Source organism: Lonchura striata, chromosome 2 (assembly GCF_046129695.1).
Source record: "Lonchura striata isolate bLonStr1 chromosome 2, bLonStr1.mat, whole genome shotgun sequence".
Classification (NCBI taxonomy): Eukaryota; Metazoa; Chordata; class Aves; order Passeriformes; family Estrildidae; genus Lonchura; species Lonchura striata.
In genome coordinates, this window is record NC_134604.1 from 77,689,585 (window position 1) to 77,706,240 (window position 16,656).

At 39.0% G+C, this 16,656-nt stretch overlaps 1 protein-coding gene across 6 annotated transcripts in view; it reads left to right on the forward strand.

Annotated features, from left to right (window-relative positions):
- FARP1 (FERM, ARH/RhoGEF and pleckstrin domain protein 1) overlaps positions 1 to 16,656 on the forward strand; it is a 200,378-nt gene that overhangs the window by 43,026 nt on the left and 140,696 nt on the right. Inside the window, exon 1 of one of the 6 annotated variants that reach the window (XM_077781491.1) lies at positions 8,252 to 9,376. The exons of the other annotated variants lie outside the window; for them this stretch is intronic. Coding sequence (XP_077637617.1) covers positions 9,323 to 9,376 — 54 coding nt within the window. The 5' untranslated portion in view covers positions 8,252 to 9,322. Of the gene's footprint in view, positions 1 to 8,251; positions 9,377 to 16,656 lie in introns of those variants that run through there. 6 annotated transcript variants of the gene reach the window in all.

A 16,656-nucleotide genomic window follows, 5' to 3' on the forward strand; every position in this document is an offset into this window, starting at 1 on the left:
AGAACAGTAAAAATGGCTGATGATTGCATCTACTTCAGATCCTTCTGGGAAAAAAAAAACCCTTTCATGTGTAGTGTCTATGCCATTTATATTACATTTACTTTTATAGTTGTTTCATTGCCAGAAGTAATCTGTTTTAAAACTGCTCCTATGTGCAGAGTCAGTGTTGTTACTGTCTAGGTAATGCTGAAGGCAAGACTGATTCTCTTGTTAGGCTGCCAGGATGATTTGGTGACTCAGACCAGGTTTTACCCTGACTGATATGATGCTTGCTGCTGATCATGTCCTACTCTCTGGGTAAATGATACTGATGTGACTGCGATGATACTATTAATGCTACATAGCAAGCAGGAGCTGTTTCTTTCTTTTTGGCATCAAAGGTGAGATCAAAGTATGCCACAGGAGGTTAGGATTCTTCTTTTGGTTAGGATCTGATCTCTTTAATTAAAACCAAACCAAAGTCTTCTTTATTGTGTCTGCAAGAAAATAGTTGCTTCCTTTTTGTGGCAATCTTTTGGAAGAACCAAAACATGCTTGCCTGTCCTATTACTCAAGTTTATTAAACATCTGGTTTTTGTATTGTGTCAACTTCCTTTCCCTTTGAATATATTCAAGCTTTGTGAAATACGCAAGGTTGGAAAATGTCATCTGCTTTGGGGGATTAACACGGGCTTCTTAAGCAACAGGAGCCTCTTAATAGAAAGCAGGGTAAAGGTGTAATCCTTTGTAAACGTCACATGTAAACATTTCATTTCAATTTGCTTTTCTTTTGAAAGAGAAGAGCTGTAGATTAACTGAGAATACAGAATAAAGACCAAATGGTCTTGGATCTACAGCTATTTATCTTCCACTGGAGTTTGGATGTAATACCTTGGCAGGGAATTTCTCTGCCTCAATCCTAAATTTTCCAGAGAGAAGGACTTCATAATCCTGTTGGGGGTCTGTTTCTTAAATATAATGTTCTGGGTAAGGTTTTTTGTTTGGCTGGTTTTGTTTGTTCATGCAGTCATATGGTTCATATTCCCTTTGTAGGGAAAATGCTGTCTGTTAACTGTGCATCTACCAGCTTCAAACCAGAATGTATGTCAGGAAAAACTAAATATTAGAAAGTCTCAACAGTTAATAACAAACATTACATGTGCTTTCTTATAAATTTCCACAAGTGCTGTGTTACCTATTAAATTCAAAATTTCAGCCACAGTTTTATAAATGCTTGAATTATTTTCTGTTACATTTGTGGGTTATGATAACTGCCTTGTCCTAGGTATTTACGTCTCTCCTCAATATTCAATTATAAGCAGTGAAATAAACAATTTATTAAAAAGAGTGTGAGACAGTATAGCAATGCAGAAACATGAAACAGTGTTTTATGCTTTCTTAGCCAGCTTCAACTTCGGTTCAATTATGAATTGCTTTTTTTTCCAGCTTAGGAAGTGAATGAACAGCAGGTCAAATGTCAGTTATTCATCAGTCTGAGACTTTCTTTTCTTCTTATGCCTGAAATTATTTGGCCATTGCTGTCAGACCATTTCCAGTGAATATCAAGCACTTAAATATTCACTAATTGTCACGCCAGCTCTGCTGGGTCTTCCGAAATTACAAGAAAAGTTGTTTTTTTTTTTCAACCCTCAAACACTTAGTTGTATTTTTCTTAGCAGAATATTGTTAGTGGCTACTCAATAAATGATTTTTGTTGACAAATGTTTAGAATGTCTTTGTTGAAAGACAGGGTATTTTAGTGATGTGTGTTAATAATTTATGTGCTTTTCAAAGTGGGAGAGTGAATAATCCACAAGCAAACTTCTGTAACCCGAGGCAGCAGACTGTTTAAACTGCTGATTTCTTTGTTAAGATTCTGTAGAGTGAATAGAGTAAGTGGGAATGTAATTTTAAGTGCCAACAAATCCAGTCCATTCTCAGACTAGATTGATGTATTTGAAGATATCTGGGAAATGCATGTAATTTTCTTGAATGAATTAGCCTAACTTGTAATCATGGAAGGCTTCTCAAATATTGCCTTTCACCTCTCTTGCTGAGCTGACTCACCAAGTCATGCAGCAGTGTGTGAGCCAGCACAAAGCAGAGGATGGAGCTGGCACAGGAAGGGCAGCAGTGGCTGCAGAGGCTTTGTGGGAGCATTTGTGAGCTCTGTTGCCCTGACTGAAGGGCTCAGTGAAATTATGCTGTTAATTTTGGTAGTAGTGTCTACGCCTGTAAGTTGGTTTGCACAGTACTGGTGAGAGTGGATTGAGGATCTGTGTGGGGAGCGTGGGCATCCTCCCCAGTTATGGGGCATTCCCTTGGGCCAGCTGTTTGGAGGTGACAAATGTCCAAGGAACAGTGGGAAGTGTTTGCCATCTCTCCTCTTCAAAGTGTACATGTATGGGCGTTCAGTGGTACAAACCCTGATTTTGCTACCTCTGTGTTTTCCTGTTTCAGGAGTGATGGGAGGGATGTTCTGCCTCTGGTCAGAGGCGGGAGGAGAGCTGAATTGCTTGTTGTATGCATCCTTCCCCATAGACTGAGGTTCACCTCTTCCATCCTTGAAATTTTTACAAGCTAGATGTCAGACTCCCAGCTAATCATTTTCATCTATACTAGGGTGAAAGTATTGAACATTGAACAGTCTGCTCATCATGGCTATCTCAAATGTGTATTTTAGGACGAGCTAAATTGCTCTCTGGAGGTGCTTGTGTATCCCTACATGTTGATTTTTCTGTTCCAGTAGTAACAGGAAATCATAGACTCATTTAGGGCAGAAAAGGCCTTTAAGATCTTTGAGTCCAACTGTATTTATGTAGCAATTAACTATAAAACAGTATAATACAGTTTAAAAAACTTAAAGGAAAAATTGTGTGATATATTATTTGTGATCCAGTGTAGATTTGGATCCCTCATACCTGAAACAGAACAGCTGGATATTAAGATAAGAAACATCCTCACCACCTGCATGCAGTCAAATTACATGGATATAATGGTTATCATCATCAATAAGATGAAGCAGAATCAGCAGCCAAGTTCTAGTTCAAATTCTAGCACTTACTTGTTTTTTTCATTTGGTACCTCTTGTTCCTTCCTTTGTTGGCACTAGAATGTGCCCCCCTTATGCTTATACTTTTTGTTCTCTCTTCCTCTCTGTTGCACCTTTGGAACTGCTGGGTTCAATTTCTTGTTATTGGTATTCTCCAAAGAAACAGAAGACAGCAGTGTGGAAAGATACATCAGTCCTGAGTGTATCTCCTGGGTCTTTACCCAGCTTCATTCTGTGATGATGTCCTTCCTCAGTGCAGTATCTGGTCTCTGTATTATAAGCCATGTGCCGTGCTGCATAGGAGAGAAAGTGCTCATCACCTGGAAAGGCTGTCTCTTTAGTCAGAATTAGAGATGCAATGGCATAGTCACATTCTCATTCATACTCAAACTCTGAGAGTGGGAGGAAATATCCAATTGTTACTTAAGATAATTTGTGGTTTGAAAGTGAAATTTGACTAGCTTAAAATTATCTAAAGAAACCTTGTATAGCTAGGATGCAGCGATTAAAGCAGTGTGTCTTATCTTGGTACAGTGTAAAGGGCTCCACCAGTTCCTAGATTTAAAAGACTTCAGAAACTTATTAATATGCTGCTTACCTGTAAACTTATCTCCACTGCTCCAATGAGCTGCCTCCACCAGGCTGCAATTACAGTACTCACGCACAATTAAATGTTGTCTTTTGCATGCCAATGTGTAAATCACATAAAATGCATGGCTGAAAATGTCTGCCAAAGCTTTTGTGTGTATCTGGATCAGGCTACCGTGTTAATGTCATTCTTGGATAAATATGTCAGTTTTTGAATAAAAAGTGATGCATGAGGCACACATCAATAGGCAGATAACTCACAAATACAAACAGCAGTTGCAGAAGTAGATTACAATATCTCCTTTTCTTATCCCCATCCCCAAAATGGAAGCTTTGATAGAAATTGCACAAGCATAATGCTGCCAGAATATAAATAGCAAATGGTGAATTATGACTTAATGCCAATTTGCTTTTTGATGTTGGTAGATGCAAATATTCACGCAGAGCACAGCAGCAGGGAGCTTTTCTTCTCATTTCTTTCACTGTTATCGTCTCACCTGGTTTTCTGGTTGAACCTGCAGTAATTTCTACTTTTTTTTCTTCAGTTTGCCTTGCTTTTATAATTCTGGTCTCATTCTCATGCCATTATGTTTTCATACAGTTCTTATTGAATTTACAATTATCTCCATTTAGTAGACAGTGGGGAACTAAGTATTTGTGTGTAGCTGTTGCTTAGCATTCAGAGGCTAGTTCTTCCTGCGTAAAGGGGGACCTTTTGCTCTTCAATGACTCTTCACGTTTCATTGCTTCATTCCCTGGTGCAGATGCTCCATTTTATTCCCTACTGTCATCTCACCCCCATCTAACATCTGAGTTTTGTCCTTTCTTAGAAAAATTTCATCTTTGTATCGTCTCTGTGGACAGGTCGCATAGCTCCTTGTAGAGCTCTCTCCGGTCTTTTGCAAAGAGCACATTTGGGCAGAGCAGCAGGTCCTGGATCCAGAGTGACTGTGAGTTAGGGAGCACCTTGCTTTCTGCTTGCTGGCAGGGATGAGCCAGATCCTCATCCATTTTACATTGTCTCCCCTTGACTGGAGTTATTGGACATGAGCTGGCTTACATTATAATGGTGATGTCATCCAGGAGTCTTCTCTGAGTGAGCTGCCTTTTGAACTGAATCTCAGATACAATCATTTTGGTGAACAGAATTGAAGTAAGAGGGATTTTGCAATATTAGTTAAAGTAATATACGTAAGCTGATGTAAAAGAGAATGCTTTGTCAAAGCTTTAATATAAAGATACTGCTCAGCAAATATAAAATGACATTATCAAGTAGTTTTTATTACTGGATTCCCACAGAGTAGCTCTGCAACCAGAAGTATATGTAGCTCAGTATTCTTTGCTCTTCAATGTTCCAGAGTAATTCAGAAACACCTCTGTAGTCAATTATAAAGGTAGTGGCTGGCAAAAGAAAATGCTCTTCATGAAAGCACTTGTATACTCACAGCATGATACAGAGTGGAAGGGACTGTGCAAGTAATCTGGTCTAGCTTTTGGCTCAAGGTAGGGCCAGCAGTGAGCAAATTGCTCAAGGTCCCTAAGAAACATTTAACTGTAAGAATTGAGGACTAATGCATTCTAGAAATTTTTTTTCTTTGAGAGCCTTTGAGAGTTGGATTTCAGAGTCACCAGTTGAAGATCTGACACTTTTAAGCCTGTGACCTGTAGAGGTCAAATGCCTTTCTGAGGTAGAAACCTTCAGGTTTTCTCTTTGGCAAATGAGTGATTGCAGCCATACCTATGGGCTTATAAAAGAAATTAGGGAGTAGTCATTTTATAAATGAGAGATGTGTCATAAGCTTACTTACATTCTAGAGTTTGTCAGATCCTTCAGCTTTTCTCTTCATAGTTTTCTCCTTCATGTCAAAGTATGGGTATGTGTGCTTTGAAAGACTATGGGAGATTCTAAAAATAAAATTCAAGTGGAAAGCAAAGGCTTCAAATGCCTGATTGTGTCACAACATACTCAACTCTGTGACTTTGCCAAAATCTCAGGAGGAGGAAGGTAGAAATAGCAAGCTGCAGGAGAGCAGCCTTTGTGAAAAGGAGAGACTTTCATAAATGCATCTACTTAAAAAAAGTCAGCAAACCCTTCTGAAGAGCTCATTAAAATCTGGATTCACACCAACTTTGGAAGAGCTAACTTTTCAGACTTTCTTCATGTGAAGCCATTGGATTGCTGTTGTTAGAGAAGGAGAATTAGGAGCAGGGAATCTTTTTGTTTCTCCTGTGTAGGCTGAATCTATCCATTGCCATTTCTTTCTGTATCTGTTCCATGAAACAGTAACTTTGAGCAGATATATATGCTTTTGTAACTTTGAACAGGTACGTATGCCTTTCAGTGGAAAGGTCACTTCTCTGCAGAGCATTTCAGATCTGTGCTGCTTCTGTTTCATCACAGGGAAGGTCGTATACACACAACTTAGCCAGGAGAAGTGACAAAAAGTTACTGAGGAAATGGTTCAGCATTTCCTTGGGCTGAGAGAACAAGTCTTTGAGGGTCAGCTAATGCTGTTGTTAGCTTGTTTCACTAGAATGATGGATTCCTTGTTTCACTGGAATGATGGATTGCCTGCATAGTGTGTGAAGTAAATTCCAGGTATGTTTTGGACATGATGGTTGTTTTTTTTGTGTGTGTGTGTGCGGGGGGGTGTTTTTGTTTTGTGGTTTTTGTTTGTTTTTCTGCTTTTTGTTTTTAATTTTTTATTCTTTTTTTTTTTATTTTGCATTGAGCTTCTATTTAGGATGCCATGGGGGAAGAAAAAAACCAGAGCTCAAGTCCTCAGCGGTAGTGTTTTACTGAGAGTTAAACTGAAGGTTAACTCCTTTAGCACTCAGAATTAATTCACTAGCTACTGCCTGTTAAATACTTGAAAATGAAATTTATTCACCTGAAAATAAAGTAGCATGATAGGATTAAATAGCTAAAATAACTAATGCAAACTATTCTTTTGAATCTGTAGGTACCTTATGTATTAATGTTTAAATTTCAAATTAGCTAGACAGTTTAACAGAAGATGCCTGGCTAATTTGACTGTGAATTGTCGTTATTTCTGAAGATAAATAACTTGAAGACATCTCATACTACTCCAGGTAATCCATTTGTCCTTTGTAGCCATCAGATCCTGCCACTGATATTTCCCAGGTGAACGAGTGTCACCAATTATTGCTGTTTTCCTCTGAGGCCATTTGAAGGCCCCAGAAGACTGGCTAGTGGTTGTGCAAATTCCTTTGAAAAGGTTGTGCATGAGGAAGGCCATACCACATCAATGAACTCCCTTCTTGTAGGAATGATCCATGAATTCCTGGACACTTGCTGCCATCAGCTGAAAACCACTGCACTGGGATATGAAGTGCTTGGGTGTGTACATAGCTCTGTACCTCAGCTTATAAGTAGTTTTTAACTCTTCTTCTTCTGTCACAATTGTAGAGTTGTGGCCCTGAAAAGCACTGTAGCACCAAGTGGAGCACCCTCTCTGTAAAGAAAACACCTTTGCCTTCACTTTCAGGCTTCAGTCCAGGAGTGGGTTTTTTAACATTCCTATAACTGGTGTCTAAGAGGACCAGAGAGTGAGCTGGGGCCCAAGGCCCGTGATTTTCCATGTTCTTTAGCTGTTGGCTGGTTTCTGGCTGTGTTTTAGGCCTCTCTGAGAAGAGCTGACTGAGCTGTGGGTAGCTTTGAGCAGGGGCTCATCCTCACCTTGAGTCAGTGTGTCCATTTCTGGTCATTGGGGTTGGGGTTGCTCCCTTGTCCTCTTTTATTTGAAGCTATAAGGATGCAACCAACAACTGTAAGGTCACAAGTACATCTACAAGGATAGCCCTGGGGTACAGCTGAAGGTGTGGCAACATCTAGCATGACAGATAGTAAGCTTGTTGGCTTTGTTTTCTTCTTGCATTTTTTCTGTTTTCCTGACCCTTTCTGATAAAATCATTTCATGAAAACATAAACACTGCACTGAGAAAGGCTGGCTTAACATTTTGTCTCCCAACCTGGCACAAGCACTCACTCCTCTGCCTTTCTCTCTTTATTCCCCAGCATCCAAAGTCCCTTTTAGACTGATGTCTCCTACCTCCACACTCTTTCTGCAGCAGAAAGTTCTAGCAGTTTGCTTCTTCTTTTACTTCCTCTAAATGGATGAAAGTAATATTAATCTCAGCTTTGTAAGGTTTGACCTATTCAGTTTAAACTGCATCGCAGAAATGGGCCAATGATTATTATCTGTGACAATTGTGTTTTGCTGATAAGACTAAAACAGGGTGAACTGAAGAAGGATTTGTTTAGAGAAGGCAAGTCTGCTTTAGGGACAGAACAAGTGCAGACAAGAGAGTAATGGAAAAAGGGTAGGATAGGTGGGGAAAAGGAGCCTCTGAAGATGCAGAAGAATAAAAAAACTCACTAAAAGTAGGGGGAAAGCATTGTGCTAGAATTGTACAAATCTCTGACTTACCTGAATTCATTTTTTTGGTCTGTACTTAAACACCGGAGGTCTGGTGCTTTTGTATCTTAAACATTACAGAGTGGCACAGTCACATAAAGGAAGAGCACTAGAAATTAACAGTGTCTGCACAGTACAGTCTGTCAGAATTGGAAATAAAACTCCTCACTCGCTCCTCTTTTTAATTGCTGCCTATTGATGCTTACATACAGCAGAAAGTTAATGATGCATCTCTTAAAAAATTACTGCAAATTGCAAGACTGTTACATTAACATGATTAATTTGAACTAAAGCTGTACCTAAGATTCTGCTAAGGCACAGTTGCATATTAGAGCCATAAAGTTGTATGTGCAGCCATAACATAACTGCCTGCTCCTTACTCTCCGTGTTCTGTAAGGGCAGAAAGGAACCAATCTGTTAATTATTCTTGGCATTAGCAATATTGATGTCAGGAGAATGGTCTTTTAAGAAATACATTGAATCCAAATTACAATAGTCTAAAATACATTTGCGTGAAGAAAATAGCTTCAGTAAAAATACCCAAAGTCACCAACTCAGCACAGACCATTTCATGTATCCCAAGACAGTGAACACTTGACTTCCAAAGTGAAACCTGAGTGGTAAATTTAATGGTAAGGTGGTGTAAATCAGCTTATGTCAGTTCCATGCTTTTAAATATTGCAAGCTGCAGCAGTTTAAAAAGAGCTCAGGCTTCTGAAAATACAAGTGATCAACAAAAGAGTGATTTGGGGTTGTTTTAATTTTGGAACGTGTTTGTTGGAGAGGAAGTTTAATGTTCTGAGTTCTCAGAATGGAGGAAGACTGGGAAATTTCTTTTCTCACCAGGCACTTCCTGCCACAGCTGCTTGAGTGAGTTAATCTACTTGGCTTCACATCTGTTCATTGCCTCTCTCCATTGCCTCCATCCTCACACCAGAACAGGAGCCCTGTGGCTCTCCTGGCCCCCCTTTTCCATTCCAGGGCTCAACTTCTCATTTCCTAGGCTCCTGCCCTTATTTCAGCGTGTTGCCAGCTGCCAGGGAAGAGCTGCCTAGGGTACTGAGTATTTATTGCTTGCTGTGTGAGCGCTGACCCTTGGGCAGAAGAGGGAGCAGGGTGCAATGTGGCACCTGCAGGACAGGCTGTCTTTACAAGGGCTTGGGAAATGAGGCAGAGTGAGTAGCTGGATGAAGTTGCCCAGCATCTGACTGAAATAACCAACAAGATAATTCCAAATTACTGGAAAGGTAGACCTCCTGCTGCCATGGCAACAGAAGTTCCAGTGCTGACTAAATTTGTTATTCATAAAGAAAACAAGGTAAGAATTGGCAAGTCTTACTTATTCTTCCACCCTTTCATTTTCATTTTCTTGGTGATACAGTGTTTGAGATAGAGTCTTTGAAAGAGAATATTCATGTTTAAAACAAAATTGGAAATCTTTGGTTTTCTTGCACTCTTTTTGAGAGAATGGAAGTATTTTCACTCTTGATACAAGAAAGCTTTTGTTGAGCCAAACTTGTGCTAAGTATGATGAGAAGACAATAAAACATGTAAGTAGTTTGAAGGTTTGTCAAATTCGCCTGAACTTTTGTCTGGCGAGCCTTTGTCCTGGAGAGAAAATATTTGGCTTAAAGGTTAAGATGAATTAGGTGACTTTTGATTATCCAGAGAATGAAGGCTGTGTTTGTACCCTCATTCCTGTTTCTTTGCATATGGTTCTTTCATCCATTCAGTCTGTGCTAGTCAAGGAGGAGGACTGTTTGAAGAAGGCACTATAGAGCGCTCTGTCTCTCATCCAGCAACAGCTGAATACTTTATGGAAGTATATTAAGTCCTTGACAGGAGAAGGTAGCCAGCTGGCTGCTGCACCAGGATATTCTTGTTCTCCCTCACAACTGAAAAGGAGGAGTTGGCAGGGTGCCTGCTGAGCTTGCCGGGGAAGAGTAGAGGCACAGACTCTTGCAGTATTTTAACTAGGTGGGCTGTTAACCAAAAAAATAAGAGAAGAAAGCACACATTTCAAGTCTGCCCGGGCCACCAACTGGAATGTGGTAAAAGGCTGACTCTAATATGAATAATTACCCTCCAAGAGCTTCAATGCTTTGGGATAGCTTAAGAATGTGGTTACTTTAAGGTCGGAATTAAGTAACTACACTGGTGTTTGTTCTGCTTAAAACAGCATATGGAATGGTGGTGTCTCAATGGTTAGAATAGTGCTCTGACAGTTCTACAAAATCTGGAGTCTGGACATAATTTGATTGTCCTTTCTTGTCCTAATAAGTACAGCTCAAGTCAAAATGTCTATGTGGGTCATCAAAAAAGATATTGAAAAGAAAGGAATTCATGTTAAAATTGGCAAATTCAGGAAAAAGAGAACACAAGAACACTGCTGACCATTTCATTAAGCCAAGTTTTGAAACAGTGTGAAACACTGTCCAGTCAATCATCCTTTTCCAAAAAGCAAGCAGGTGAAAACAGCCTTAGGGTACAACCAATTAGCACAGAAATAGGTGTGTATTTTGGGTGTGGATCACCAAATATGCTGAAGCACAAGTATTTGAAACAAAACAAGCCTCAGGTCATTATTTTATAGCCTGTTCTTTCTCATTTGCTTCCTTTAATGAAGTCTCCCAGGAAATGCTATGTGGTTGCTCCATTGACTGATGAATGAAGCTTCTTTAAGCACTGAAACTGGTGGTCCAGGAGATATTTTTAGTAATTTAATGATGGAATCCTGACCTCTTATATAAGACTCAGAGGACAAATCAGATCTAGGTTCTGTGTTTGCAAATGCTCTTCAGTGACCTCCACTGTATTTTGGAACAAACCTTCTTCAGTTTTTCCATGATTGCTGAAGATAAAGATATTAACAGTAACTACTGAGGCCTGAATGGATTTTTGGTGATGCATTTTTTTGTGCTTAGAAAGTATTTGAAACAAATGTCATAGAGGTTCAACATTCAACATGCACTGAGATTATATAGTTCTTTGATTACACAGTCATACTAACCTTTGATGTCTAAGATCCAGGTCACCATTTATGAAGTTAACTAAATATTCACATGGTCTGGACTGACCTTTCAAAAGGCAGGAAATACAGCTCTGAATTGCTTTCCCTTAATTTACTTTTGATAGATTTCATGAGTAGAGTTGGAAAAAAACACTTGAATGCTGGTATCAGTTTACTCTCCCTTCCCAAACTGGCAAAATTAAAGTAAGCTCCGATTCCTTTGTTCACAGTGAATCATATGTGTTAATATAAAAACAACCTAACATCACACTCATTTGACCCCAAAATGAACTAGTAACAGCTCCAGTGTAAGATTACAGGTTATTATAATAGGTGCTGGTTTTAGTGCTATCTTATTGTCCTCTTCACAAAGTTAAGGTTATCTGGCACTGCTTGATGCAAATAACCAGTCTGCCTTAAACACAGAAGAGTTTTACAGAGCTGGGTGAACTGTGCTGTGCATTCATCTGAAGTCTGCTTTTCCTTAACTTTGATTAGCAGCAATTGTAGTCATGCTGGAAGTAATTAAAAATATGGGAGCACTTTATATATAAATGTGGATGCATGATGTAGATGTAACTACTAATTGAGGTGTTGAATGTAACTGTTCAGTTCTTATCAAGCATAGTGGGTAGTCTTTGCTTGCAGATTTATTTTGTAGCTTGCAGACCCACTTCAGCTGCTCATAGAGCTCCTCAGGCAAAGGCTGAAAGGAGGGTTGGGAATTTATTGTGCTTTTTCAGTTGTTCAGAGAAGAGGCAATGGATCCATCTCGGGTTTCTCTTTGCAAGTTGAAGGAATTTCAGTCCCTGTTTTTAGACTTGAAACTGCTTGAGGCTTCAAAGGCATGTATGAGTGAAAGAGGAAAAGAGGGGAGGAGGAACACATACTGCTGCTAATCTTATGTTAACATCAACTGTAAGGGTTGAAATCCCAGTTGTAAGAAAGTAGCTGCAGTAGCAGAGGGGCCATTTGAAACATGTGCATTCCCTGCTCTCAGAAACAGGTAGTGCATCATTAAGACCTTGGTATCCTGTTCAGCAGGATATGGATTGCTTATTAAATTTTTAAAAAATCTGTAGCTATTTTATAGTTTTGCTTCCAAGAAGACCAGGGTTTTTTTTAGTAATAAAATTTGATCAGCAATTTGTAACTGAGTAATCTGTATGTCATTTACAATAAGGAAAACATTTTATAGAATTTTTCATATATTGAAGAATGAGATATAATGAGAGAGGTTAATTTAAAAAAAAATACCTCTAGTTTAATTTGGAAGAAAAAAATAGAAAGCTTTATTTGCTTATTTTTACTTCTGGTCCAAGTGTTGGGAGCACTTAAATTTCTCTCTCTTCTGTTTTTTTTACTCTCTGTGTTGTCAGACTTTTAATGTCCTCAGCTGAAAAAGGAAATTAACCAGGAATCCCATTCCGTCCTTCTTTTGTACAATGGCACTTTCTCACAACAGGACAGCTACTTGAAGCAGAGCAAGAATGTTCTGCCAGTTTGTCACAAACTCTCGCTGACCACATGGGAAAAGCTCAATAGCAGAGAGAAGAATCTTGGCCTTAGTCTATTTTTCTCCTTTGCATGGGGGAGAGGAAGTTACAGACATGAAGAAGCACTTATTACTGAGTGCAGGAGCTAAAATTCTTTCTTGTTTCTGAGAGGGAAGTAGCTTTGCTGTAGACTTCTGCAACAAATCTAACTCTACAAGTTGCATTAAAAGAATACAGTTAATAGGCAAAATAAACCTGATAATTACCAAAATGTTTCATTTTACTCCTACAGTTAGGTAACCTGTTTTGAATTCCAGATCACTGAGCATAGAATGGTTTGAGTTGAAAGGGATCTTAAAGATCATATGATTCCAATCCCCCTTCCTTGGGAGGACACCTTTCACTAGACAAGGTTGCCCAAAGCCCCATCCAACGTGGCCTTGAACACTTCCAGTCATGTGGCATCCACCATTTCTCTGGGCAACCCATGCAGTGCCTCACGACCCTCACAGTAAAGAAGTTCTTCCTAATATAAAATCTAAATCTACTGCCTTTCAGGTTAAAGCCATTCCCCCTTATCCTATAACTACACGCCCTTGTCTAAAGTCCCTCTCAAGCCTTCTTTACTTAGTGGAAGGCTGCTCCAAGGTCTTCCTGGACCCTTGTTTTCTCCAGGCTGAAGAACCATGACTCTCAGCTGTTTGTCCTCATAGAAAAAGTGCTTCAGCTTCTGATCATCTCCTCGGTACTCCCCCTAATAAGCCCCCATCTCTTCTCTGCAGGGGACCCCAGAGCTGGATGTGGTGCTCCCTCTGGGGTCTCGTCACATCAGTGGAGCTGAGGGGAAGAATGACCTCCCTCAAATTGCTGTTCACACTTCTTTTGAGCAGTACTCGGATTTTATATCAGCCAAACAGTTTTATTGGTATATTATTTAAAGAGAAAGTGAGAGAGACTGCGTGTATCAGTACATGACATTATAGTATATTATTAGTATGTGACAGAATCACAGACTGACTGAGACTGGAAGGGACCTGGTGTCATCTGTCCAACCTTCCTTCTTAAGCAAGGCCACCTGGAACAAATTGCCCAGGACCAGATAGCTTTTGAAAGCCTCCAGGGATGGGGGCTCCTCAGCCTCTTCGGGCAGCTTGGTCACCCTCACCATTTCTAGGTGGGTGATGTCTGTACTCTGCTGGGCCCCACATGAAGCAGAGTGCAGTAATCACAAAATAACTGTTTTCTCTAATTTGAGAAATTGTGGTTGTTATAGCAGAGTTCCTTGCCAAAGATAATACATTTTCATTTATTTCTAGCAGTTAAAAGATATCTGCAAGCACTAGTGTAATCCTCTGGGATGAGGCTTCATAAGCTACAAAACCTTTTGATAAATAGATACTAGGCTTAGTTAGGACTCTTTTCTCTAGAGTTATATTAAGCTTGGCTTTATTTCATGTGCCATTTGTTTGGGATGCTTTTATTCAATAAACTGTCTCTGATTAATCATAACATTTAGTCAGACCCAGTCTGTTTAATGTCCCTTTCTCTGCCCCCCCAGCTTGCAAGATCATAGCACTTCAGAGGGATGTAAGTGCCCCTTCACTGCAGAAATTCTTTTCTGAGAATCCAGAATAGCTCAGGTCCAAGACTTTTGTTGCAAACATTCCCAATGAGTGTTTTAGTAAGTCAGAAACGTTGAGTTACAAACTTCATTGATTATTTTTGTCACATTAACCTTGACCTACTAAACCAGGCAGCAGTGCTGTTTTGAATGCATACAGAACTGTAGCTGGCATCAGCACCTATTGTGCTGCTCTGTGTTCTGTCTGTAGCCAGATTCTTCTGTTTCACTTTGGTACCCACTGGCATCTACATACCCAAATTGTTGATTGGCAGGTGCACTGTGACAGTCAAAAATATTTATGAAATGGAGATGATGGTAAAATGCCTTAACAAGGGAAGCGAGCCCCAAATGCAAAGCCAAGACAAATTATCTGTATAACTTGATACTATCAGCAGCTGTTGGCAAGGTCAGGAAAATTATTAAAAGTTGTTTGTAAAGTATCTAGTATCCCTCTACTTGAATAATTTACTGTAAAAAATGCTAAGAAAATGTAAGTATAATTCTTTTGAGATATCTGCAAAACAGGGTAATAACAAATTCTCAGACTAGTAATTTTTTAAAATACCTTTAAAGTTTTATGATTTAAACTCTGATGCATATACTTTTTCTTTAAATTAAAGAGATAGGCAAGTCTTTTTCCTTACATTTTATTCACTACCCACTTTTTGCAATGGGGCAAAAAATTAAATCTTCTGGTTTTAAAACATCTCTTTATGGAAATACCCCATTAAAGGGGTATTGACCTCCACATGAGACAATATTTGTTCCATTTTTAAGTGAGAGGAAAATACAGCCAAACCCAGGAATCTTTAGCTTTATCATTCTTATTCCAGTGACTGCCAAACCATTGGTTTCCTATCACAGATCTGGTTTTTTAATATCCATCATTTACAATTTCATGAATTCTCACTGCTGGCAGTGACACACATGTTTTCATTTACTGCATTACTGGTATTCTCTAGACAACCAGTCTGTTGAAAAGAAATTAATTCCAGCAGTGAACTAAGATACTGAATTCTCAGCAGTTTATGAATTCATGTTTTTACATTGAGGCTATTTATAGCTGGATTGAATTGATTTGAATATGTAACCAGGTGGTTGTGGTTATGTCTTTTATTATCCACTGGATTTGAAAAGCCAGCAGAGTGAAACTGCAGGATGGGAAAACTTGCTAATTGCGGTTGGTAAATATAGCATTGTATGGTTGAAATCTCAGTTTGTATTTCTCTCATTTCTGTTCATGATTTCAGGCATGATTAGCATGAAGGAGTACAATATACCTTAACTAAAGTATCCTAAGTAAAGCCTACTATATACAATTTTTAGATCTGACTAATTTAAAATTTTTACTAAAGATGAAAATCTAATGACTTGTTTCTATTTTATCCTGTGGCCTCCATTTCACCAACAATGAAAAGTGGCAAAATATTCAGGCAACATTTTAGACAAGATCTTTTGGAGAAGAGCAGAGATTTTATAGATAACTTGCAAAGCCTGTCACTAAGCTGCAGATTTATACTCGGCAGGGTTTGCTTTTTATCTTTATCTTCTGCAATGAATATTCAAAATTTCTGGCTCAAGGAAGAAATGGGCTTAGTCCTGAACTGTGTTTTCCATGGAACAAAGAAAGTGAAAACTTTTAGTTGTTAGACAATAAGCACCTTACCCCATAATTTTTTTGAACTTGGAACTTGGTTGTTCCATTTAAGAGGAAGCTTGCATAAAATGTGACTTCTTAATCATCTTAATGTCAGTATGAAATAATTTTTATCTCAAAAAGATCTTGATTTGTAGTTTGAGAGGCTTCCATAACAAAAACTGGAGAAAGTGACAAACTCGGAAGCTTGTAAAGGCAGGTACATTTCACTGGCAAATTCTTTATGATTGCTTTAAGCCCCAGTTAGGCGTGTCCCTGTGCTGTTGGTCTTGACTGTAATATTTAGTTATTGCTGTAACGATACAGCACTGGGTAGATAGCAGTGATTGCTGAAATCTTTGCTTCTCTCTGTCACAGGAAGTAGCTGTTTTGGAGGTTGTCTTTGGTAGGACATGGGGGACGCCCTTCCTAAGACTTGAGCAGTTTCTGATCTCTGCACAAGAAGGGATTTAAGATGATAAATACCCTGGTATTTTTATTTCCCCAGAGGTTGCATTGTAACTAGCCTTGCTTCCCTCTCAAAGACTTGTACTGTAAATTCACTGTTTGTGATGTAGTACTTTTAGTCACTCTCTGTGAACACAGCCTGCCTTTTTCAAGATGTTGTGTCTGGAATAAAAAAGTTTCTGAAGTGTTAGTAAATAATTGCAGTTTGTTTGAAAGAGCTTTGCAGTCTGTGAATCTGAGTACATGCAGGTAGCTCAGCGTTTTTAGTAGTAAGAGTACGCATAGCTAGAGGATTAGAAAATATCTGTTTTAGAAACTGTTCTGTTGGTTTCTTTTGCACTATATTGATTTTACAAATTCTTTT